The sequence below is a fragment of the Bison bison genome, unplaced genomic scaffold (assembly GCF_000754665.1).
Source record: "Bison bison bison isolate TAMUID 2011002044 unplaced genomic scaffold, Bison_UMD1.0 scf7180017864331, whole genome shotgun sequence".
In the NCBI taxonomy this organism is placed as follows: Eukaryota; Metazoa; Chordata; class Mammalia; order Artiodactyla; family Bovidae; genus Bison; species Bison bison.
The window spans coordinates 5,621,715-5,649,233 of record NW_011494903.1 but is presented as its reverse complement, the minus strand read 5'-3'; the positions used below and the strand labels follow the sequence as shown (position 1 = coordinate 5,649,233).

Here is a 27,519-nt window from a genome sequence, read left to right as displayed (position 1 = left end):
AAGAGTAGGAACATTCTGATGTTCATTAAAAGACTGAGATGGTAATTTCAGTACCTCAAACCTTGGACCTTTAAGAAAAGTACTTCTTAAAAGTTAGGTCCTAATCACAACAAAATACATAGAGTTGTTAAAAATTAAGTTCCTAAGGAGGGGAGATGAATGTAATAAAATATTGTGCATAATAGGAAATACCATCCAAAAGCCTATTGTAGACAGAAGTGTGTAGTATTTATTAAAGGATTAGGTCAGAGGTCCCCAACCATTTTGACAGCAGGGACCTATTTCCTGGAAGACAATTACTCCATGGACAAGGGATGGGAAATGGTTTTAGGATGATTCAAGTACGTTACATTTATTGTGCACTTTAATGCTGCCACTGATCTGACAGGAGGTACAGCTTCACATCCTGGAGACAAGGGAATCCCTGGATTAGATGAAGTGGCTTCTGAAAGTTCTTTTCAATTCTAAAGCTGAATGTAGGACACTAAGTAAGCAAGTACATAGCTCTCTATCTCTGTCCCTGGATTAGTTGACATGCTAAAAGGATGTTTGGTAAAATTGGTTGTGCTTAAAATTTATAGTTTCTGTATTTTGCTCTTCAAAATGAACATGTTGGTCAAAAAGAAAAGAACAGAAAGAACTTCTGAGTGTTTGTGAGAGAATGGTTGATTTAAATCACTTAATGCTTTACCAATAGAAGAATATAACATACTTACTGTTTTTGTATATTATGTAGGAATGATGATGTCTCAGTATAAACTTTCTCAGAATTCCATGCACAGTAGTCCTGCATCTTCCAATTATCAACAAACCACTATCTCACATAGCCCCTCCAGGTAATGTATTTATCATTTTATGAAGAGCTATTTTCTGTAGTGAATGTGTTTGAGACTATACAGTATGTACATGCATTTAGGTAATGGTGAAATTCCTAAAGTTAATTCCTAAAGGTAATTTACCTGGTGGCTCAGAGGTTAAAGCGTCTGCCCACAATGCAGGAGACCTGGGTTCGATCACTGGGTTGGGAAGATCCCCTGGAGAGGGAAATGGCAACCCACTCCAGTATTCTTGCCTGGAGAATCCCATGGACGGAGGAGCCTGCTGGGCTACAGTTCATGGGGTCGCAAAGAGTCAGACACGACTGAGAGACTTCACTTTCTTTCAAAAAGTTTAGATGCTTATCCTTACATAGCACATGAATATTTGCCTTAAAATGTTAAATGTGGAAATGCTCTAATATACTGTTTGAAATAAATAGTAACTTAATTTCATGCAAACAAAAGAATGTGTTAAAATAGAGCATGTTTGAGATAAATAAGAAAATTCTTCGAGTAGAATTTAGGGAGCATGTAAAATAAATGAATTACTCTATTTGAAAACTGCTTAGTATAACTCTTAGGTTCTGAATTGTGAATGATTTTTGTACATTATTTTTCAGAATTTTCTGTGTACATAGATGTTATTTTATTGAAATAACAAGAAATATCACTTATTTCATTTCCTGATATTGTTTATTTGGATTTTGGATTTTAGCCGGTTTGTGCCACCACAGACAAGCTCTGGGAACAGATTTATGCCACAACAAAATAGCCCAGTGCCTAGTCCATATGCCCCACAAAGCCCTGCAGGATACATGCCATATTCCCATCCTTCAAGTTATACAACACATCCACAGATGCAGCAAGGTAAGAAAGCTGGTGCTTATTTACAAGAATGCCTATAGTTCCAGCAAATTCATTTTTTTCTTTACTTTTTTCTTTTCATAAGTTTTCAAACACAAATACTAAACTGTATACTTACTCATCAGCAAACGTTTCTTTTTAACTATGGCTTATGTAATTAAAAACATATTACATTTATTGCTTGAACATTCATCATTTGGGAGGTAAAAAGATAAGTGTAATTTCAGTCTTTGGATTACCTTATATTATACAACTGAGTATATATAGTTATAAAATTAGGAACTGCTTTATTTAATTAGGCTTCTTATAGTAGCACTAAGTCAAAGAAGAATTATATATTAATTAGTTAAGTATATGTAGTGTGAAAAATTTAATATCAAGTATATACAGTACTAATAGAGGAAAATTAATAATCTTGGATGCAGAATTTTCTGGGATTAGATTACTAGTTCTTATTTGAAGTTAGTTGTTGGTAATATGTCTTTTTAAGATCATACTGCCTTGGGATATATGCCATGGCTATCAGATAATGTATTAATATTAGTATATATTTGTTTTTACTTTTTTGGAGAAATTTTGAAAAATACAAAATATAATAACACATGTACCTATGTTTTTGTCCCTCATAATTAACAACAAATTTTTAATAGTCACAGTCAGTCTTTAGTTCCTGTTTGTATTCTTAGTTTTTTATTATGCATGGAGTTAGTATCTTATAAAGTTTTAACTTGGGGTCATCTATTGAAACATCCAGATTCTGGTTTTCCAAACTAGATAATGAAATACTGGGTTGAGCTTATTTCATATAGTAACTCAGGGAAAAACTTGGAGGCAATCAATCACACCTTTGAAATAGACACCTCCAAAATTATAGGATTTAGTGTGAGTACAAACAGAAGTATGCGTATATACTGGCTCTTAATGTTTGTGAAATTTTACTGTTTTACTCTGGGATGCCAAAGTTACCTGGAGAAGGAAATGGCAACCCACTCCAGTGTTCTTGGCTGGAGAATCCCATGGACAGAGCAGCCTGACAGGCCAAAGTCCATGGGGTTGCAAAGAGTCGGACACAACTGAGCAGCTAACACACACACACACATGCCAGAGTTATGAGGATCATTTTAAATATAATTAAAAAGAGGAGAAACGTTGACAGAACACATTTGCTTCCTACAGAAATACCCACATATATATGTGTAGGAGAAAAAAAATGAGTTTACTGTAAATACTGTTGTCACGTTATAAGGAGATAAACCCAGCTTTTTCAAAAGAATAAGTTGAAATCACAAAATCAAAAAATATATACATAGTTTGAGGGCCTATTCAGTAATTAGTCATTTCTTGGAAACGTTCAGACACTTGAGAAACTAAAAATAATATTCAGAGATTAGCCTCAAATAGATAGCAAAATTAAAAGAAAAAAATTTAATGTAGTAAGAAACAGATAGGTAAATGGAACAAAAAAGATTCCAGAAATAAGGCAGATGTCTGTGGGAACTTAGAATTTGTGAAAGGTAACATTTAAAATTCTTATAAACTTGAAAAGTTTTCATGTGGAAAACTAGAGAATAACACAGTGGACCATTTTACCAATAGGCATTCTGCCTCTCTGTCCTTAATTACATTTGCTAAGAAGGCAGAGTTCTCCTTTATAAATACCAAGTGTAATAATTTGCCCCTAAAAATACTGAGAACATTTATAACCTTTTTCCCCTATATATGATCTAATCTAGTTTCTCACACATTGCACTTGGTTTTTACATCTCTTTTGACTCTTTTAAAAATCTATTTGGTCCCATAGCCTCTCTCCATGATAGTAATTTCTGGTTTTTTTTTTTAGAAATTCTGTTCTACCTTTGTGGTGGAGTATCACATATTCTAGACTTCACTGTTTCCTATTGTGTTGTTTGATTTGCTCATATACTCCTTATGTTTCCTACCAACTGGAAGTTATCAGTAAAGGCTCTATTAATTTCTAGTTTTATATTTTTGGCAAGGATACTAAAGTAATGTGCACTTCATATTGCATCACATCAGAAGACTTAAAATCACAAGTGGCTTTGTTATTAGTAATATTTAGGTGGTAACCACTTCTTTTATAATGAACATAATTTTTCCTTTGCAATTAGTAAGTAATCTGTCAGATTATACTTTGAGATCACATAACTCCATTTCCTATTAATCTTTATCCTAAAAGGTCTACCATCCATTAGTGATTCTGTTTCCAATTCTGTCATTCTAAGATGGTATCTTGCATCAGTATGTAATAGTGGATTGTTTAGTAAATCATGTTGGATAGGTTGGCTAGGCATTTTGAAATTTTAGTTGATTCTTAGATCATTTAGAGGAAAAATGTTCTAGGTGGATAAACAGTTTACATGTTTGTTTGTATTTTGACTCATGGAACTATAAGAAGAAAACATGGGGGTGAATTTTGGGTAATGTTGGGTCAAGAAATGGGCTTCCCTGGTAGCTCAACTGTAAAGAATCTGCCTGCAGTGCAGGAGACCTGGGTTCGATCCCTGGGTTGGGAAGATCCCCTGTAGAAGGGATAAGCTACCCACTCCAGTATTCTTGGGCTTCCCTTGTGGCTCAGCTGGTAAAGAATCCACCTGCAATGCAGGAGACCTGGGTTCGACCCTGGGTTGGGAAGATCCCCTGTAGAAGGGAACAGCTACTCACTCCAGTATTCTGGCCTGGAGAATTCCACGAACTGTATAGTCCATGGGGTCACAAAGAGTCAGACACAACTGAGCGACTTTGACTTACTCACCAAGGGTCAAGAAGGCCTTTCTAAGTAGGACTGTATTCTAGAAATGAGGGAAAAGACAGATTAATCACAAATTTCTGTATAAGACGAGAGAACAAGTAAAGACAGGTAAATTGACTAAAGAAGTAAATAATTTACTGAAAAAGAAAAACAAATTGGATGCAGAAAGGTTTAATATGTTCAACCTGTTCACAATTAAAGAGATGTTAATCAAAATTAAATTGAAATAAAATTTTATTATAACTATCAGATTAGTGAACATGTTTTAGTATGCAGGGAAATTCAAACTTCATACAGTCTTCATAGGAATATAAATTGGTAGAACCGTTTTAGAGAGCAGTTTGACAATATCTATTTCTGTTTAAAATCTCCCTCAGTTCTTCAAAATCTGTCTCTTCTATAACTGGGGGAGGGTATAAAGCATGTTCAGACAGTTCCATCTCAAGTTCTACTAAGCATTCATGGAAAGGATATTCTAATTTTACTAGAACTAAAGACCTAAGTATGAAAAAACAAAACTATGAAACTCTTGAAAGAAAATTTCAGAGAGTAATTTTTATGATTTTGTGTTAAGTAGGGAATCTGAATGTGTAATACACATGAAAAGATGCTTGGCTTCACTATTGTTTAAGGAAAGAAACACAAATTGAAGTAACCATCAGAGACATTTCTCATCTTCAGATTGATGAAAATCGTTGGCAAGAATATAGAGCAGCAAGAACACTTGTCTATTACTAGTAGAGTGGTCATAAATAATTTGGAAAACTATTTGTTAATATTTAGCAAGGGTTAAAAACAGGAATATTCAGCAATTTCACTTCTAGACACATTTATAAGTCATTATAAGAATACATAATACATTACAACATTGTTTATGATGACAAAAATATTCAGGCAATCTAAACTACTAACATAAGTCTGGATAAAATGTGTACATTATGTAGCAGACTAAAGAAGTAATGTATGTCATTATTTATTTAAAATAAAACGACATATATAAAAATAGATATATTTCAACACAATATTGAAATTGAAGTGTTATAGAAGAATATATACATATACCATTTATATAATGTGCTAAGCAATAATGTGTTATTTAGAAATATATTCATTTATAGCAAAGCTATAAAGATATTCATAGGTAGAGTGAACTCTAAGTTCAATAGTAGCACTTGCTTTTAGTGAATAAGAGGAAGAAAATAAAGGAGAGGCATATGCAGGTATATGGAGAGCTTCAACCATATCTAATATCTTATTTCTTTTCAGAAATCAGTCTGAATGACTTGTGGCACAGTGTTAAGATTTGATCAAGCTGTGTATAGTCAGCCAGCTTATTATATTAGTCTTTGTAATTTATGAAGACTAAAGTATTACTTGTGAATAATTATTGTTACTATCCTCTAAGAATTTTACCAGTTTATTTTTATAAATCTTTTTTAAAATTCTTATTAATTTCAGCATCGGTATCAAGTCCCATTGTTGCAGGTGGTTTGAGAAACCTACATGATAATAAAGTTTCTGGTTCGTTGTCTGGCAATTCTGCTAATCATCATGCTGATAATCCTAGACATGGCTCAAGTGACGACTACCTACACATGGTGCACAGGATAAGTAGTGACGTATGTAATCATATTAGTTACATTAAGGTAATGAAATAGTTCTAATATTTGTCACATAACCCAGTATTTCAATTCTATAATATAAAGGAAATCTGTCTTTTTTTTTGCGGGTTATACTACGTCTGAGAATTTAGCTGTACTCCTAGAGCTTAATCTAGAGAAGGGTTTGCTAAACTCGCCAGTAGTCTGATCCACAAACTAAGAATGATTTTCATAGTTTAAGAGAACAACAGCAACAAGTAACTTTATGTGACAAACTGTGTATGACCCAGAAAACTTGTGCATTATCTGTCTCTTTATAGAAAAAGTTTGCCAACCTGTGGTCTAGAGGTTTAGGTCCTTAATGAAATCACACTTCATCTTAAAGTATTTGCTCACAAAAAGATGTCTTCTTATGAGCCTTTATATATTAGTACTTAGCTCTTTTTCCCTCTAAGACTTGTAAAAACCATTTTTCCCTGAAATTTAATGTTACGTTAATGTTATTGAAATAATCCACATACTAGAGATTTGTTATTTGTTTGGTGGTATTATCACATGTTACACGTATTTAAGTTGAACAAAGATGACATTGGACTCTGCCTTCAAGACATTTATTTACATTTATGACCTAGTAGGATATTCAGAGCTCCTTTTGTAGAAAATAGTAAACAAAAATGGAGCATACCAGTAATACCAGTTCTCTTATTCATTGCCATGCTTAGGCTGTTGATTGTTTTGGATACAGTTTCAATTCTTCTAAGATATACCATGAAGAAAACAGGAAAGTGCAGAAGAATTATGCTTTTGAATACCAACACTTTACCTGTCAGTAATTTATGTCTTTTATTGGTTCTCTTTAAGATTTCTATAAAGCCTCGTCCATTATTCCAGGTATAACTGTTATACTCTGTTCCTAGGATGGAGATTCTTCAACAATGAGGAATGCTGCGTCTTTTCCCTTGAGGTCTCCACAGCCAGTATGTTCCCCTGCTGGAAGTGATGGGACTCCAAAAGGTATCATTGTAACTAAAATTTCCTTAATTTTTCAGATTTCAAGTTGAGTAAAGAATTCAAACTTCTTAATGCAGGTACCAAAAAATTATTCTTTATGACTTTTCATTTATTGTAGGAAAAAAAGGAACCTGTACTTACTGTTTTCAGATATATATAGTATCATTCTTACTGATTATCCAATGGTCTTTTCAAACCATAATCCTTTTAATATTTCTTAAATATTTGAAATTATTGATCTTTCTCTCTTTGGCCTCCAAAACTTATTCTGTAGTGAATCCACCTGCTTTCCTTGTTTTTTCATTGTCATTTTCCCCTTCATTAGCTCTTTGTTCTCTCATTTCTCAAGATTTCTATCATTATATTTTTATCTTCTATTTTACTTTTTTCCTTGACTGTTTTACTCAGTTTTGGTAGTAGCATTAGTTATTTTTGTGAACAGGACTCCAAAATCAATGTCTTTGGTTCCAGTTCTCTCTCTCAAATTGTAATTTTTCATTCCAGACAAACCTCTTCACATCTAGCTGATATTTCAAATTCATGTTCAAAATTTTTCTTGATGTTCTTTCTGCCATTTTTGTTGGTCTTAATGATATTTCAATCCTGAATTGTCTTAATCTTCTCTCACTTCTTAGATAGTCATTTATCAAAATCTGGCCTGTTCTCTGTGAATTACTTCATTTGATCTCGTACATCTACTTTATTTCTGCTTATTAAAATCATATTAATTCTTCAAGTTCTAAGTTAAATGGCTGATCTTCTATGGACTCTCTCCTAGTGTCTCTAAGATGTTTATATTTTTTCTAATAACTTATTTATGAACATGAATTTCATTTTCTGTATCTTCTAATTCCCAAAGAACCTTGTGTGGTCTTGTGTGCATAGTAAAGTCACAAAATTCTGAGTTTAAATCCAGGTTTGAGCTATTTTAAAAAATACTTAAAACTGGGCTTCCTCAGTGGCTCAGTCTTGGAAGAATCTGCCTGCAAATGCAGGAGACACTGCATTGGCAGTGTTTGATCCCACATCTGGAAGATCCCACATACAGTGGGGCAGCTAAGCCCAAGCACCACACCTACTGAGCCCACACTCTATGGAGTCTGCAAGGTGTAACTGAGGCCTGTGTGTCCTAGAGGCCATGCTCTGCAACAGAAGACGTCTACACCACCACCGAAGAGTAGCCCCTGCTTGTCACAACCTCAGAAAAGCCTGTGCGACAAGAAAGAGCCAGCATGGTCAAAAATAAATAAGTCTTAGTTTAAAAAAAAGACTTAAAACTAAAGTCCAAACTTAAAAAGAAAAACTTAAAACATCCGATTTTGTTGAAGGAGAATATCATATCCACTTTAGAGAATTCGCTTTTAATTAATTGCAGTATAGCTGATAATAAATTTTAACTATTCATGAGAATTCCTAATTGTGGCCATCTAAAACATGGACTGGGCTGCCTCACTGTAAAAATTTCTTTCTCATAGTTTATGTTCCAGGTCTTTGATTTGGGATATCCTTCATGAGGTGAAAGCTGAACTTTTATGAGCCATTCTAATTCAATAATTCTAATTCAATAATTAGAATTTTGAGCCATTCTAATTCTTTAATTCTATGAATTTTCAGGGATTAAAATAACCCAGTTTGTGAAAAAGAGAACAACTTCCAACTCCGTTTGCAGGTTAGGTGTCAAAGTTAGGTACAAATCTTACAGGTATTTTCAGAGTGAGAAATATTTGGACTGCCAGGGAGGAGAGTAGCAGTGGAATAGCTGGTTATTCTGGATAATGAGACCATTTTCTCTGTAACTCTTGAGGGTGGTTAGATGAATAAATGGATGGTTAGATGGATAGATAACTTTAGATAGAAAGAGAAGAAAACTAGAACAGTTAAGCTCACTAACTTTCCTCCTCAGAAGCCTCTATTTCTGCTCATGCGGTTGTTTTCCAACTAGTTTTGAATGTTGAATGCATCTTCAGTAAGCCTAGTTTGATTTTTAGATTAATTGTTGGAATTTAAAGTTTGTTCTAAAATATATAATTTGACAGATAAATTTTAAGTGAAAAGACAATATGATGTATTATAATTCACACATTAGACAGATCTGGGTTTAAATTTTTGGTTTGCTAGCTATTTAATATTGGGAAAATTTCTTAATCTCTATAAATGTCGTGTTAGTTTCTGCAAAATAGTTATAATACTCATCAAGATTGTTGTAAATCATTTAAATGAATTGATGTGCAAAGTACTTTGCACAAGCTCTGGCACAAAATAAGTGGTCCCAGAGTGTTCGTTTCATTTCTTTTTAATGTCTCCATAAAAGCTCCATCTGAAATCAGTCTATCTTTGATGTAACTTCAAACTAACATTTGTAGTAAAAACACTGAAACAATTTAAGACAAGCCTAGGTTTAAGTTCATTCTATAAAGCACTTTTACCTTGACTGATTTTTATTATTTCTCATGGTCTTTTAAAATTTTTACAAGTAGTCTAATTGACAAGTAATGTATATACTATTCAGATGCAGTTATACATTTGTTTCTAAAGCATGTCAATACAATTTTTCACCATTGAAACTTGTTAACAAAAAATTTTCCCATTTGTTTAGCTTATTTTTAGCACTTCCTTATATAGTGTTTAATTTAATGGACTCTGGGCTGAACATGTTTTATTGAGCATTGAAATTTGCTCAACCTGCATATTTTTCTAATAAAAGGAGGATTAGCAAGCTGAAGAGAGTATGTAAATGGTGTTAAGTGAGGGAAAAAGAGACGACCACATAAAGGTATAAGTTAATACTTTACCACCAATTTGTTAAATAAGTGAAGACTGATCCCTGTAATTTTTCCCACTTCCTTTTTCTTATACCATTAAGTATTCCTGTGAGTGTAGTCTCTAGGATTAATTTGTAACCTTTTTGTAATTTGACAGACTTATTTTTGCTTTAGACATGTCAGTTTTTCTAGATAATAAGTGAGAGTATAGAGATTATCATTCTTAAAATATTTGTGTTGCATCTTTAGAAATAGTGAACTCTTTTGATGTTTTCAAGCTAAGTACTTATACTTTTTAGGTGAAAAAATAAAGATAATACTGATCTGGAAGATGAAAACCCATTCTTTAATTCAGACCTGAGTCATCTGGCAACAAGCTGAAAGACCATGGGGACATATCGTTAGGCTTTCATACTCTGTGAATAAGTAGCCAGATGAAATACTTTACATTTTTTCTAGCAATACTATATTGTTGCTTATTTAATGTATCACATGTCTGAAAATGTAAAACTAGCACAACTGTTCATTCCTGTTGAATTGTTTTTCTAGGATCAAGACCATCTTTAATCCTGCAGTCTCAGTCTCTACCTTGTTCATCACCTCGAGATGTTCCACCAGACATCTTGTTAGATTCTCCAGAAAGAAAGCAAAAGAAGCAAAAGAAAATGAAATTAGGCAAAGATGAAAAAGACCAGAATGAGAAGGCTGCAATGTATGATATCATTAGCTCTCCATCCAAGGACTCTACTAAACTTACGTTAAGACTTACTCGTGTAAGGTCTTCAGACATGGACCAGCAAGAGGATATGCTTTCTGGTATGGAAAATAGCAATGTTTCAGAAAATGATATTCCTTTTAATGTGCAGTACCCAGGACAGACTTCAAAAACACCCATTACTCCACAGGATGTAAACCGCCCACTAAATGCTGCTCAGTGTTTGTCGCAGCAAGAACAAACAGCATTCCTTCCAGCAAATCAAGTGCCTGTTTTACAACAGAACACTTCAGTTGCTACAAAACAGCCCCAGACTTCTGTGGTACTGAATCAGCAACAGGTATCACAACAGGGACCTATATATGATGAAGTGGAATTGGATGCATTGGCTGAAATTGAGCGAATAGAGAGAGAATCAGCTATTGAAAGGGAGCGTTTTTCAAAAGAAGTTCAAGATAAAGGTAAAATAATCTCATTACTATCACTTCATACCCTTGGTGAATATATAATTATATAATGTCCTAACATGTTTTTAATATTATGTCTTTTTTCTTATTTTATGATTTTTAATGTTTCTCAATTGTGGTTTTGTTACTAATGCTCATCCTTCAGAATGAAATTCTTAATATCATTTTTTATTTGAAAGAACTATCTGAGGTTTGGTAATTCTGTAAAACCAAATAGGTCTATCACCTATTATATATCAAATGATTTTATCTGTGCTCATCTTCCAAAGTGATTGTTTCCACAAGTTATGTTAACATAATTTTGCATCTTTACCTTTTTTCTACCTAATCAAGGTTAACCACTATAGATTATTTTGAATCAGTGCTTTTAAGGAAAAATTGTGTGTATGTTTGTTATGCAGTTAGATTTTTCTCTTGGTTTATAATTTGGTCATCTCAATGTGAATTTTTTTAAGTAAAAAAATTAAGAAAGAATTTTAAGTTAGTATTAAATAGCAATAAGAATTAAGGATCTTTTGTTGGTGATTATAGTTAAGTGTTCCCTTTTGTCTGACTGGTGTATTAGGATGAATTTACAAGACACCTGTTCTGTAAGTTTATGGACTTTCTTTTTGTGCTTTATAAAAAATTATAGTGAAAGTAAATCCTGTTAAGTTCTTAGTTGTTTGGTTTGGTGAACGTTATGTTTAAAATCTCTTGAAAATTTGGAGAGAGACTAATAAATCAGTAGTTATAAAGTTAGTTATTTATAAATTTTATGTCTCTACAGTAGGTGCATATACATATTTGACCATCCAAACCAAAGAATACTTTGGTTTAATTTTATAGTTAAATATTCTAGATTTAGTTATAGTTCTTCTAGTTTCTCTTTGGTCATTATAAAACAAAACTTCTTGATGTTGACTTGAAGTCATTTTTATATATGATCTTGCTCATCATGTGACAGGATCACTTGTAGATCATTCTGTACCTATGTTGAGAAACATGCAAAAGATCATACTGTTTCCTGCCTATCATGACGGCTGTTTTAATGTTACTGGAAGAATAAACTGTACTTGGTAATTGTTACATTACCATCTTTGCTAAGTGCAGAAATCACAGGTAGATGCAGATAAAAAAATTGCTAGAAGTCTTCATTTTATTGACTCAGAAACTTTTTTTTTAACTAGCAGATCATAGACATCAAAGATGAAATAAAGTGTCACTTGCCCTTTTTCTCTTTGCTTAGTAGTTTGGGGTTTAGGAAACAATTCTATAGGTTCCAAAATGTATCTTTTCCTCCAGCCTCTCATAAAAGTATATGCATATCAAGTGAAGAGAGCAATATTATTCAGCTACTCTTGATAATATTACCTTATTCCATTTCCTGAATCCTGTGACAGTTTTGTAAAAAAACATGTGCTGTTGTAATTCCTTTGCCAAGAAATATTAGTTGCCTTGAGAACTTTTGCATGACATTTTAATTTGTGTTTTTAAAAATTGCATTCTTTTAAAAAGAGTATGATTCTTTTTTAATGACTTAATTGTTGGAACGAAAGCAGAGAAAATGGTGAGCTTTTTTCCTTACTTTTTTGAACTTTTACTATATCCTATTTGTTGAAACCATAGTTTTTACGTTTAAAAACTGAATGGAAATAAGGATAGTAAAATACTAGTTGCATGTTAGCAAGTATTTTAGACTGCTAACTTTTCTTTGGGAAAATAAAAGAAAATCAAAAAACAGAATACTGTTCTTCCTAAAACTTGTTATGTATATTTAAATTTTTATTATCCATCTTCTCTGTCATCTGTGATGCTGTGACTAAAACAAAGATATTTGAAAAGCTGAGTGACCACAATTGACTTACAATTTGAAATAATGTAAGCTACCTTACAGAGGCAGCTGGTTCTTTAAGGATTTAAGGGAAAAGATGAACTGTCTGATTTTGTTTGATTTAGATGATTTTTCTCAAATTGGTTATGCAGATTTCACTGATCTTATATTAATGCTGTCATCTCTAGCCTTCTGAGAGCCATGTCCCCATGACTTTATTTGAAAAAGTTTGGAATTTAGGTACTAGCTGACACCTTTGATTTAAATCTCGTCATTTTGTATTCAATTTCTGAATTTTGTAATGAGATAGTGTTTTATATATAAACAGTTATATTGAGATTTTGAAAAGATTAAAGGTTTGGTATATTGCTCTAAGTTTGTAGTTGAGGTCATAAATTAAAGTTTTCTAAAGTGGTATCCCTTGAGAGATGAAATACTTCAAAGAAGTATTGAATGAATTTATCACTAGTTACTGCTACATCTTAGATATTGTAAAATTGGTATTTACTGTATTCTGAGGCTTGGCACTGAGTACTTTTTTATAACTTTTATTGCTGGTAGTAGGAACAAAGAAGACTACTTGTCTGGTCTACGTGGTTTTGCTCAGAGCTCTGCTCTAGGTTATGAGCTTGTTTCCCATCATATTTGTTTGTTATAAATGAATGAATGAAGCATTCCCCTCAGTTGACCAGAAGTCAGAAACCTTTACCTTATGAATAAGATTAGAAAGTTCAGCAAACAAGATTGTTTTGATAATTGTGGAATTCAAGAAAAGGGACAGAATACTCTTAGAAATATTTCACATAGGCTGTGGTATAACCTAATACACTGCTGTTCCACACACAGAAGATGCTTTTCTGGCTGCTGTATATTCATGTTCCTTTGGCCTGTTCTCTCTTCTTTGGATAGTTTTACATACACCGACAGGTTAATTCTGTGCAACCTAATATTTTATAATATTCCTAAAGGACCTTCTTCTCAATCTTTTGCTCAACCTTTTAACATCTTTAATTACATAAATTAATTTTAAAGGGCTATTTTTCTTTGCTTCTGGGATGAGCTGTCATAGACATTAATATCTCCATGTGCTGAAAATACCTGCTTTCTGTTGTTAAAGAGGGGGTTTCTTTGTTCATCTTTGCCTGTTTCATCTTTTCCGAAGGTCCACTTTCCATGTTAGCAAGTTTAAGGAATGGCCTAGCTTCACTAATGTTTTTTATGATGTTAAAATATTCTTGCACTGTAACCCTTATTAGAAGTAAATTATTACCCATTGCCATTTGAAATAAGAGACTGGGATTTGGGACAGGAATAGGACAGTCACTTAGCCTGTACTTTGGTTTAGGGATGGGATGTTTTCTTTTTTTTTTATAATTAGCTACTCTGTGTACAGTTGCTCTGCTTGTTTTGCTTTAAGTGTTTTCAGTTATCACTTGTAGTAGACTTAGGTGACATAGTTTGTTTCTTATAAGCATAATTGAGTTTACCGTTTCTGTAAGGGTCAGATCTTATTTTCAAAATATCAGCATCAAGATGACAAATGTTGGTCTCAAAATTAAGATATGTTTTCACATGCATTTTCTTCGGGAATACCTAAAGTTTAATACCATAACTTACTAATTCCAGTTCTTTAGAAAGCTTACAGGTGTTGCAAATATTAAAATTATTCTTAATAGAGATGGCTTTCATTCATTAGGTGAAGGTCATGTAGTGAAGACCAATAATGAAAGTGAATAGACAAAAGTGACCTGTGTGGATTCAGAGCCACTTTACAGGAATAAGTTCTTGGTGGAGCTGAATCAGATTGAGTGAATCAGAGTCTGCATGCTTTTAACATATCCAAGAATCTTTGCAGTAGTAATGGCATTGTTCTGGGTTTTTACAGAAGAGGTGAAGTACCCTTCAATAGTTCAAAAATTAAAACTTTGTATTTAGCAATATTTTATGCACTGTAGAAAAAATTATAAGTTCTTCCCCAAACTTAACACATCACTCATGTGCAAATGCTTAAGTATTTTGTAATCTTTTAAAATTTAGCCTTAATGATATTTTAATGTTTTTCTAAAAGACAGATTGTTCATATTAGTAAAAGGATGAGCCACACATCTCTTGAGAGGTCTCCAGATGCTTGAGATCTATGTCAATAATTCTTAGATTCTTAGGTTACCATTTTAATGCTTTCATAAAGCATATTTCATTGAAAATATAAAAATCTTGGATTATGCTCATTTAAATTTCTAGATGCTTAGATTTTTTTTCTAAATGCTTATAAAAGTTTAAGGGATAAGTATAAGGTTATAAAGCATCCTGTTTTTGAGGTAATTATTTGGTGTGCCCTTTGACAAGATATAAAAGTTGTTTTGTATGGCAGAACAGTCAGACACAAAATTCTTTAAATTAGTATTCTGAGTGCTTTTTTCCTTAGATACTGATACAAAAAGCTTCATACAAGTTTCTGCCAGGTTAGTTTTAACTAGGGAAAACAGTTTAATGATAACATAATTTATTATCATCATCATGTAGTTACTTTGCAAATGGAGAAAATGTAGTGATAGATTTGACTTCTGAATAACTGAAAAAGCAGAATGATTAGTTCTTTAAAAAAATTACTGGCAAACATCTAAAATAAATTTTAGTAATATTTGGTTAGATTATAAACTGTAAGTGGCTGCTGCTTCATGTTTTGAAAACAAAATGATGGAATTTTGATGTATAAAAGCATCATTACTATTAAAAATGTTCCCCCCCCCCAGAACTTGGTTCTGTCATATTTAAGGGGTTGCTTTTAGTGGTAATTTGGACTTTTCACTGTTTGATCCTCTTTTTCTTAAATAATACTTTATCATATTAATGAATACTATAAGAGAGTATAAAGATGGTCCTAAAAAAAATTAAAAATAACTGTTAAAATAGCCAGACAATTCAGCAAGTATCATTAAGGCAAAGTCTCAAGCTCTATCATGTTATATATTTTATAAACTGTGCATTAGCTTTTAAATTACATTTGTGCTGTTGACACCTTGAAGAATTTGAATACTGGATCAAAGCTTAATACCTATTACGTTCTTTTTTCCTCTCTTTCCTCATATACTTTTTTTTTTTTCAGTGACATGATTTCTGTTTTCTTTTGGGTTTTATTCTTTTTCATACTTTCCTTACATGTGGCAAAAGCACCCTGTTTTGTATGTTGGCTTTTTGGGTTCTTTGTAGTTTTTATTAGATTAGCAGTTTAAATTATCTTTTTACTCTAGTCACAAAAATTTCTTGAGGTACAGCAGATGTGAATATTTCCTCAAACCTTGGTTTAAAAGTATTATGCCATTCATGCCTACTATTTTATATATGCATATTGACATTTGCATTCACCACATTTTTTTAAAGTGTGACTTTAAAATAGTCAAAGTCCATATGGTTTTTAATAAGATAAGAATATATGTCTATTACTGATACTGAATATTTATCTTTGAATTTCAGATAAGCCTTTGAAAAAAAGAAAACAAGATTCTTACCCACAGGAGGCTGGGGGTGCTACAGGAGGTAATAGACCAGCTTCTCAGGAGACGGGTTCTACGGGAAATGGGTCAAGGCCAGCATTAATGGTTAGCATTGATCTTCATCAGGCAGGAAGAGTGGACTCTCAGGCCTCTATAACTCAGGATTCAGACTCCATTAAAAAGCCTGAAGAAATCAAACAATGTAATGACACACCTATTTCTGTTCTTCAGGAAGATATTATTGGAAATCTTAAATCTACACCAGAAAACCATCCTGAGACTCCTAAAAAAAAGTCTGATCCTGAGCTTTTAAAGAGTGAAGTGAAACAGAATGAAAGTAGATTGGCAGAGTCTAAACCAAATGAAAACAGATTGGTAGAGACAAAATCTAGTGAAACTAAGTTAGAAACTAAAATTGAGGTACCAACAGAAGAACCTAAACAGAATGAGAACAGAATGATTGAATCCAGACAAAATGAGAGCAGCACAGCCGAGCCTAAACAAAATGAAAATAGACTGCCGGACACAAAACCAAATGACAACAAACAAAATAATGGCAGATCAGAAACAACAAAATCAAGACCCGAAACCCCAAAGCAAAAGGGTGAAAGCCGACCTGAAACTCCAAAACAAAAGAGTGATGGGCGTCCTGAAACCCCCAAACAAAAGGGTGATGGACGGCCTGAAACTCCAAAGCAGAAAGGTGAGGGCCGACCTGAAACTCCAAAGCAAAAAAATGAAGGTCGGCCTGAAACACCGAAACATAGACATGAAAATAGGAGGGATTCTGGAAAGCCATCAATAGAGAAAAAACCTGAAGTGTCTAAACATAAACAGGACATTAAATCTGATTCACCTCGGTTAAAATCAGAAAGAGCTGAAGCCTTAAAGCAGAGACCTGATGGGCGATCCATCTCTGAGTCACTAAGACGTGATCATGACAGTAAACAAAAGTCAGATGACAGGAGTGAATCTGAACGACATCGAGGGGATCAATCTAGGGTTCGAAGACCAGAAACATTGAGATCCTCTAGTAGAAATGACCATGGCATTAAATCTGATGGTTCAAAACCTGATAAACTAGAAAGAAAACACAGACATGAATCAGGGGACTCAAGGGAAAGACCATCTTCTGGGGAACAAAAGTCAAGACCTGACAGTCCTCGTGTTAAACAAGGAGATTCTAATAAATCAAGACCTGATAAGCCTGGTTTTAAATCTCCAAATAGTAAGGATGACAGAAGGACAGAGGGTAACAAGAGTAAAGTAGACAGTAATAAAACGCACCCTGATAATAAGGCAGAATTTCCAAGTTATTTGCTGGGGGGCAGGTCTGGTGCGTTGAAAAATTTTGTCATTCCAAAAATCAAGAGGGATAAAGATGGCAATATTACTCAGGAGACAAAGAAAATGGAAATGAAAGGAGAGCAGAAAGACAAAGTAGAAAAAATGGGATTAGTTGAAGATCTAAATAAAGGAGCTAAGCCTGTAGTTGTCCTGCAAAAACTGTCTTTGGATGATGTTCAAAAACTTATTAAAGATAGAGAGGATAAATCAAGAAGTTCCCTTAAACCTATCAAGAATAAACCATCAAAGTCAAATAAAGGTAAGAATACTTACTCGATGTCATCTGTATTCTAGTGAGTTTTCTTTTAAGTTCTAGGTTTACTATGGATTTAAAAATGGAAATTTAGAAAAATTGAAACAGTACTGCATGAAAACAATATAAAACAGCAGTGAATTGTTTGTGGTAACATAGACAAAAAGTTCTCATTGAAAATTCTTTCTCTCCCACCTCTACTACTCACCATAGTTGTGACTTTTACTGTTGGTTCACAGAGAAAAGTTCCTTTTGCTGTTTAATTATTTCAGCAGTTGTGAAAGTTGCTTGCTAATCAAGTGAATGATTAGAATGCATGATTAACATAGGTGTATTTAACAACTTTTTAAAAAGTTATTTTGACTGTAGAGATAATCCATTCTGTAGTGAGGTAATAAATTGACTGAATTTAATTTCTAAAGTCTTAGTAAAGCTATATCGTATACAAAAGTCTATATTACAAATTCTTTTAAGAATATTAAATGTCTTTTAATATATATTAATATATATTATCAGTTATTAATTATTAAAGATTATTAAAAATTAATTATTCATTAATGGTTTGAGTGTATATAGTTTAAAAAGTTGTGTAAAAGGTTATTTCATCTTTTTATGGAGAAGATGATTAGTTAATGAATGTTTTATTTTTTTAAATACAGAGCTTTTGTCTTTTCTATGGAAGAGTAATAGGGAATGGTGTTTATGTCTTAAATTGGGTTAAATCATCAGTTTTAAACATTTCTGGTGTTTTTAATTTGTTTGGATGTGTTTTTATTTTCTGTTCTGGGTTTTTTTGGGGGGTTTTTGCATGGTTTCTGAGTTAAATTCTCTAGTTACATAAATAGTATTGTTTCTAGGAGGAAAAGAAAAGTCAAGTGCTGAAAATACAGTAGCAGTTTGTACAGAAAATATAATTTTGTGGGTTTTGTATACTCTTTTGTATATTTATGTAAAATTTGATGATGCTATGTGGTTAGACTTATATAGCCTGTACAATGTAAATAGGTTGGGATATAGTTTTTAAGGTAACAGAAGTGATTCTTTGTTTGATTTTTAAGTTCACATCCTGTGAAAGAAGGTCATTAAGAACCTAGATTTCTACTTATTAATAAATACATTAAACTCTATAGAATTGTGCTGTCCAATATGATAGTTAATAGCCTCTTTAGGCTATTTGCTTCAAACTATATAAAATTTAAAAATTTACATCCCCAGTAGCCAAATGTGGCAAGTGCTGATGTTATTAACACAGAGAGGACATTTGCATCATCACAGAATGTTGTGTTGTATAACTACATGTGATGTATTAGGAGATGTAGAAGGTATATTGCTTATTATCTTTGTAAAATGCTGTTGTGTCTTTTCTACCAAAAAACGTTAATTGAAAACATAGTATTATTACTAAGAACTCTTTATTCAAAGAAATAACTTGTTAAGACTAATCTGTTTTTATTCTTGTCTTCTCGTATGTTTACCTTCTCACTGTCAGTTATTTGGTTTTGTCTTTCAAAAATGAAAAAAGATTGCCTCTGAATCACTAATATTTGTACTAGTTTAAGTGAAGCTTTCAAATTTTAAATTATGGCTGTGAGACCTATAAAAATTAAAGTCTTAGCTTTAATAAATGAATAGTCTTTAGTATTTAACTTGAATGCATCTTTTCAGAATTGTTTATGTAAAAGAGGTTGTTGCAGTATAGTGGCTAGCACCAAAATTGTTATCTTTTAGATAGAGATTGTCTTTATTAATTTTCACTGAGAGTTTGAGAGTGGCTTATATATATAAACTAAAGAGTATAGTTATACAATTATAGAAGAGTCAGATGGAAAGATGGAAAGTGGTACCCTCTTGTCCCCTTGATCTGGACCATCTTTTTCTCCCTGCCCCTCTGTCAGCTTATTTATGCCAGCCTGCTTTTCTAAACTCTGTTCTAACAAAGAATCCTTACAACTAAATATCAAGAAATGAATATAGTTCCTAATTAGTAACTGCTGTATTATTTCTCTTGGTTTTTTCACATGTAATTTCATTGCCTGTGAATATAAACTTTTAGTACTAATCCAATGTTTTTCCTAAGTATACCTTTAACACAAATGCATATATTTGATATGTTGATATTAGTAACTAATCTGGGTATGTCTGCCTGCTAAGAGTGTGGTGTCTGTGTGTATGCATGTGCATGTATGTGTATACACACACATATATCAATGCATATACAACTGAAAGTGAACCTTTTCATCAAATTTTAGATTCATTTCAGGATACTACGTGGATATCTTTTGGCTTTATTTATACCATACGTTTAATATCTGTTTTTCAGTAATGGACTAATTTTGGTTTTATTTTAGATCTCTGCTGTTAGGTTAGCAATAGCAGAGGTATATAATTGTGTATTTTTTAAATTACTTGCATAGGAATGCCAGTTGTGGATTACTGACCCTTTGTAGTATACATTATTTGGGATTTTATTTGGAGTCACAGAAAATCATTATCTGACATATTTATGTTTTCTGAGTAAAAACTGAGTATTGCTGGGATATTTTGTTGTTGATTCCTTGGGCCAAAATTCTTGGTAGGTTTTCTTTTCTTGAAAGAGCCATAAGCTTTAATGTGATATCCATACTTAAAATATTTATTCTTTAGGGTAATTTTAAATTCCATGAATATGCTTTGAGCTGATAAATTTTGAATGGTAGGGGTATAGGTTTATGACTCCCAGTATAGGTTACATATTTTTGTCTTTATGTGAACAATGTAAAGTGATGTTACATTTAATTTTATTTCTATGGGGATATGTGTATATTCCTGTTAATAGTGCCTCACATAATACCTAGTACATAAAAAGATCATGGTAAATACCTGTTAAATAAATAGATTGTGTTGCTCACATCTTAGAAAAGTCTTTTGTGTGCAGTTTAAAATTGTGTATTCATCTTTTATGATCCCACCAGTAGACCCTAGCTCAAGAGCTATGTAATTTTCACATGTTACCTAAACTTTCCACCCTGTCAATTACCTGCTTTTTGTTAAGCTCCAAAGGAGACTGACTTATAGTCATGTCTGTTTAATCATTCTTTACCTTAATTTTGCCGTATACCTGTTACAAGATTGAATCCATTCTGTTCTCATTTCCTACTTCTGTTATCTTCCCCTTCTTTTTACCATCACCTTGTTTCTTCCTTGCCAAGAAGAGATGAGTGGTGAACCAATATAACCTTTGTAAAACCTTTAAATTAAAAAAAAAAACTATTAAAATATACTTTAGACAGTATATTAAATTCCAAAATAATATCTTTATGGTTAAAGTATACCCTAAGGTACAATATGTCTCCAAATTAAAATAATAAATTGTACCATCTTTAGGCTTCCCAAGTGCTGCTACTGGTAAAGAACCTGCCTGCCAATGCAGGAGACATAAGAGACACGGGTTTGATCCCTGGTTCAGAACAATCCCGTGGAGAAGCAAATGATAACCCACTCCAGTATTCTTGGCTAGAGAATTCCATGGACAGAGGAGCCTGAAGGGCTGCAGTCCAGAGTCACAAAGAGTTGGACACAACTGAAGCGACTTAGCATGCACACACACATACCATCTCTAAGTCTAGGCATGATCCTCAACTAACATGAATTATGTTGCTGACAGCTTATTGTTAGTAATTACACTTTAACAGTTTGGTTTTGGCCTTTTGCAGTTCCAGTGTATCTCAAAATACTTTAGTTTCATATTCAAAGAAATCACTTTTTATTCTTGCTCCCCTGTTTCCTTCTAAATAGAATATTATTTTCCATCATTTGCACTTACTGCTTTCAAGAAATATCACGTGCTATCTGTTATTTGAGATCAAGGCCTTTAAAGAGTTATCTAACAGTTCTCATAGTCAGCAGTGTTTAAAATATAGTGCTCATTTGACCAGTTAATGATTGCAGTCATTATTAGAGGCAGTTATTTCATCTTAGTTACTACTGTAGTAAAAGATTGATCTCTAAAGTTGGGTTTTGCCTTTTATATTGCATTAACCAATCTATTTGGATTGTGTTTAGGACTCTAGGTTTCTGTAGTTGTGAGAGAATGTACTGTTTCTAACTGAATTTTTGGCATAGTTTTTGAATTCCTAAGTTGAGAAATTCTCAGTAGTTATGATTGTCATATTCAGAATCCTTAATAATGCTGCAGTACAAATTTACTTTGGCTCATTTGAACAATATATAAAAAGTTTTTCTAAATAAATTTTTAATTTCCATAAAGACTTTATTATTGGCGATATCTTTGGGAAATTTTAGAGAATATTTGTTACAGAAATTGGCATAATACATACTTGGCTGTTATGATTTCAGAGCAATTCTTTGAAAACTTTTCTCCATGATTTCTATTCATAGAATTTCTCTAATCCAAGCATTGCTTAGTAGATAATGGAAATTAATATTGATTTAAAGAGATTCATTAAATATAATTTTTTCATAAAAGTTAAATGTATTAAAGTTTGCTAGTGGTAGTCTCTTTCATTCCCATTTATTATCTCAAACCAGCCAAGGACACAGCTTCTATAAGGTTTTGCTATCTATAGAAATAGATAACACGATTAAAGGGGCGAGAAACAAATGATTAATTTGAGAGAACTTACTCCAGTTTATAAGAGAATACTCATTATTCTAACACACTGAATTCCCTCTCATTCTAAAAAATGTTACTGAAATCCTCTCCTGTAAGAGCCTGATACAGATATTAAGATAATGGATACCTACTTGATACTGTAAGATAGTTAAGTATATCATAGCATTATATTACATAGTTACTACAATATTTTAATATTATAGTATATAATTCATCTTATGTGTATAATGTATTATAGTATAATATCAAGTAGGTATTCATTATCTTAATATCTGTCTCAATTTCTTGTACAAGGAAGTTTTCAATAGCTTTTTTAAGAATAAAGGAATTCAGTATGTTAGCATAATATGTATTAGAGTTAATGGTATATGTGTACTGTACTATGACATAATATGATACAATATAATCTGAATTTTTTAACATGGATCCTCTTCTCCACCCACAGAAACATTGCCTTTCTCTGGCTACTAACATACTAACTTAAAAATTCTCCATTAAACCCATTATACATTGTGTAGTTCAAAGATCACTGGTCTCAGAGCCTTCAACAAATCATAGCTATGATTTGTTCAAAGATATAATTCAAAGTTCATTCACTTTTAAAATGGAGAAACCAGTTTCCTTCCCACTTTATGCAGTCATGCAAACCAAAGTGAATCTAATTGTAAGAGTTAAAATTTGTCCAATTTTTTAATATAGAGAAATGGTTTCATCCTATTTTTAATTGAATTTATCCCATAAGAAAGTAATTTTGAAGATGTCTCATTTGTGTATACATACACTATGTATATCTGAAGGCATTGCTGTTACCATTTATGTCATTCAGTTTTATTGAGATAAAATTAACATATAGCATTATAGTCATTTAAGTGTATAAAATAATGATTTGATATGTAGCTGTTCCCTCAGTATCTGCAGGAATTGGTGCCAGGACCCCTCCCAGATGCTTCCAAGCCCCTTATATATTGTAAAAGAGTATAGTACAGTAAGCTCTTTGAATCTGCAGATTGCTCATCCACAGATACGAAGGGTTGACTGTACGTGTTTATTGTGAAGTGATTACCACAGTGAGTTTCGTTAACATCCATCACCTCACACTGTACATTGCCTTCCCAGAACATATATCTGAAAAGTTTTACCTTTTGACTGCCTTTACCCATTTCACCCACCTCCTACTTGTGGCAAAGATCAATCTCTGCTTATGAATTTTGTCTTTTTTTTAGATTCTACGTATAAGTGAAATTATATAGTATTTGTAACTTACATATCTTAGCATAATGCCCTTAAAGTCCAACCATATTGTTGCAAAAATGGCAGGGTTTCCTTTTTTTTTTTCTGGTTGGATAATATTCCATTGTATATATATACCACATGTTTTTTATCTGTTTACCCATCAGTAGACTAATCAGAGAAGGCAATGGCACGCCACTCCGGTACTCTTGCCTAGAAAATCCCATGGACAGAGGAGCCTGGTGGGCTGCAGTCCATGGGGTCGCTAAGAGTCGGACACAACTCAGCGACTTCACTTTCACTTTTCACTTTCGTGCACTGGAGGAGGAAATGGCAACCCACTCCAGTGTTCTTGCCTGGAGAATCCCAGGGACGAGGGAGCCTGGTGGGCTGCCGTCTGTGGGGTCGCACAGAGTCGGACACGACTGAGGCGACTTAGCGGCAGCAGCAGACTAAATAACTTGTGTTTTTTTCCATGTCTTAGCTACCATAAATACTGTTACAGTGAAAGTGGAGGTGCATGTATCTTTGAGATGGTGGTTCTATGTCCTTTGGATATATAACCAAAAGTAGAATTGCCCAATATACCCTGAGAAAGCCATAATTGAAAAAGACACATGTATCCCAATGTTCATAACAGCACTGTTTACAATAGATAGGACATGAAAGCAACCAAGATGTCTACCAACAGTTGAATGAATAAAGAAGATGTGGTATATGTGTGTGTGTGTTTATACTGGAATATTACTCAGCCATAAAAAGAACAAATTTCAGTCAGTTTTAGTGAGGTGGATGAAGCTAGAACCTGTTATATACAGTAAAGTAAGTCTGAAACAGGAAAACAGATATATATTAATGCATATGTATATGGAATCTAGAAAAATGGTATTAATGAACCTATTAGCAGGGAAGGAATGGAGATGCAGAGATAGAGAACAGACTTGTGCACACAGTGGCAGAAGGAAAGAGTGGGATGAATGGAGGAAGTAGCATCAACATATATATGCCACCACGGGTAAAAAAGATGGCTGGTGAGAATTTGCTGTATAACAGAGGGAGCCAGCTTGGTGTTCTGTGATGACCTAGAGGGGTGGGATGGTGAGAGTGGAGGGAGGTTTAAGAGAGAGGTGTTCTATGTGTAATTATGGCTCATTTGTGTCATTGTACAGCAGAAACCAACACAACATTGTTGTGTTGTAAAGCAATTTTCCTCTAATTAAAAATATAAGTTAAAAAATAAAAATTTTAAAAAAGTAGAATTGCCCAGTCATATGGTAGTTGTTAATTTTTGAGGAACCTCCATACCGTTTATCATAGTGGCCGTACCCATTTACATTCCCACCAACAGTGCACACAGGAGAGTGTGGACATTCACATCAGCACTTCTTATTTATTGTCTTTGTTATAGTAGTCCTTGTGGCAGGTATGAGGTGATATCTAATGGTTTGGGTTTACATTTCCCTCGTGAATAGTAATGTTAAGTACCTTTTCATATCCTTGCTGGCCATATGTATGTCTTCTCTGAAAAAATGTCTATTTAGATCCTCTGCCTATTTTTTAATTGGATTGTTTGGTTACTTTAGATACTGAGTTGTATCATTTCTTTATATGTTTTACATATTAGCCCTTTGTCAGATACTGGATTTGTAAATGTTTTCTCCCATTCAGTAGGTTGCCTTCTCATTTTGTTGATGGTTTCCTTTGCTGTGCGAAAGCTTTTGTTTGATGTAGTTCTATTTGTTTATTTTTGTTGCCTTCAGTTTTAGTATCAGCTCCAAAAAAAATCATTGTCAGGACCAGTGTCAAGATCCTTACTGCCTGTTTTCTCTTTTTAGGAATTTCATGGTTTGGGGTTTTACATTCAAATCTATAATCCATTTTGAGTTGATTTTTTAGTATTAGTGGTCCAGTTTCAGTCTTTTGCCTGTGGCTTTCCAGTTTGTCCAACACCATTTGATGGATTGACTGTCATTTTCCCATTGAATATTCTTGGCGCCTTTTTAGTAAATTAATTGACCATATATACATGAGTTTATTTCTGAACTCTCTGTTCTTGTCCATTGATCTTTGTGTCTGTTTTTATGCCAATCCATACCAATTTAATTCTATAGTTTTATAATGTAGTTTGAAATCAGGAGGTATGGTTTCCCCAGCTTTGTTCTTTCTCAAGATTGCTTTGACTATTTCGCTATTTTGTGATTCTGTACAAGTTTCAGGATTATTTCTCTGAAAAATGTCATTGGAATTTTGATAAAGATTGGATTGCAGTGCATCTGTAGGTTACTTTGGCTTGTATGGATATTACCTGTATGCAGGTGAAAAAGCAACAGTTAGAACCAGACATGGAACAACGGACTGGTTCAAAATTGGGAAAGGAGTATGCTGAGGCTACAGATTGTCACCCTTCTTATTTAACTTATATGCAGAGTACATCATGTGAAATGGAATTGGATGAAGAACAAGTTTGAATCAAAATTGCTGGAAGAAATATCAGTAACCTCAGATATGCAGATGATACCACCCTACTGGCGAAAGCAGAAACGAAGAAAAGAGTCTCTTGATGAAGGAGAGTGGAAAAACTGGCTTAAAACTCAACATTCTGAAAACTAGGATCATGGCATCCGGTCCCATCACTTCATGGCAAATAGATGGGGAAACAATGAAAACAATGACAGGCTTTATTTTGGGGGGCTCCAAAATCATTGTGGATAGGGACTGCAGCCATGAAATTAAAAGACGCTTGCTCCTTGGGAAAAAAGCTATGATGAACTTAGTGTATTAAAAAGCAGAGACATCACCTTGAACATAAAGGTCCATATAGTCAAAGCTATGGGGATTGCCAAGATCCCCTGGAGAAGGGAATGGCAACCCACTCCAGTATTCTTGCCTGGAGAATTTCATGGACAGAGGATCCTGGCAGGCCACTGTCCATGGGGTTGCAAAGAGTTGGACATGACTGAGTGACTAACATATACAGTACAGGCATCGTTTTTTGAATAGTCATGTACAGATGTGAGAGTTGGACCATAAAGAAGGCTGAGTGCTGAAGAGTTGGTGCTTTTGAATTATGGTGCTGGAGAAGACTCTTGAGAGTCCCTTGAACAGCAAGGAGATCTAACCAGTCAATCCTAAAGAAAATCAACACTGTATTTTCATTGGAAGGATTGATGCTGAACTGAAGCTCTAATACTTTGGCCACCTGATGTGAAGAGCCAACTCATTGGAAAAGACTTTGATGCTGGGAAAGATTGAGGGCAGGAGGAGAAGAGGGCAACAGAGGATGAGATGGTTGGATGGTATCACTGACTCAATGGACATGAGTTTGAGCAGACTCCAGGAGATAGTGAAGGACAGGAAATGTCCATGTGGTTGCAGTCAGCCACGATTGAGTGACTGAACAACAAAATTTTCCAGTCCAGCTGTGTCTTACAGTTTTTAGTGTACATCTCTTTTATCTCCGTGGTTAAGTTTATTCCTAGGTATTTTATTATTTTTGTTACAGTTGTAAATGAGATTATCTTAATTTCTCTTTCTGATAGTTTATTGTTAGTGTATCAGAATACAACTGAATTTTGTGTATTGAATTTTTATCCTGCAACTTTTCTGAATTTGTTTATTAGTTCTAACAATTTTAGTGGAGTCTTTAGGGTTTTCTATATATAATATGTCATCTGCAAATACTGACAGTTGTCCTTCTTCCTTTCTGATTTAGATGTCTTTTATTTCTTTTTCTTGGCTAATTACTCTAGCTAGGATTTTCAG

At 33.4% G+C, this 27,519-nt stretch overlaps 1 protein-coding gene across 3 annotated transcripts in view; it reads left to right on the top strand.

Moving 5' to 3' along the window:
- NIPBL (Nipped-B homolog (Drosophila)) overlaps nt 1-27,519 on the top strand; it is a 209,756-nt gene that overhangs the window by 100,111 nt on the left and 82,126 nt on the right. For 2 of the 3 annotated variants that reach the window (XM_010853771.1, XM_010853770.1), the window contains exons 5-10: nt 737-836; nt 1,534-1,685; nt 5,911-6,071; nt 6,971-7,067; nt 10,376-11,002; nt 16,296-17,921. In XM_010853771.1, the coding sequence (XP_010852073.1) occupies nt 737-836; nt 1,534-1,685; nt 5,911-6,071; nt 6,971-7,067; nt 10,376-11,002; nt 16,296-17,921 (2,763 nt within the window). The remainder of the gene's footprint in view (nt 1-736; nt 837-1,533; nt 1,686-5,910; nt 6,072-6,970; nt 7,068-10,375; nt 11,003-16,295; nt 17,922-27,519) is intronic. The other variant, XM_010853773.1, reaches the window with a different exon arrangement.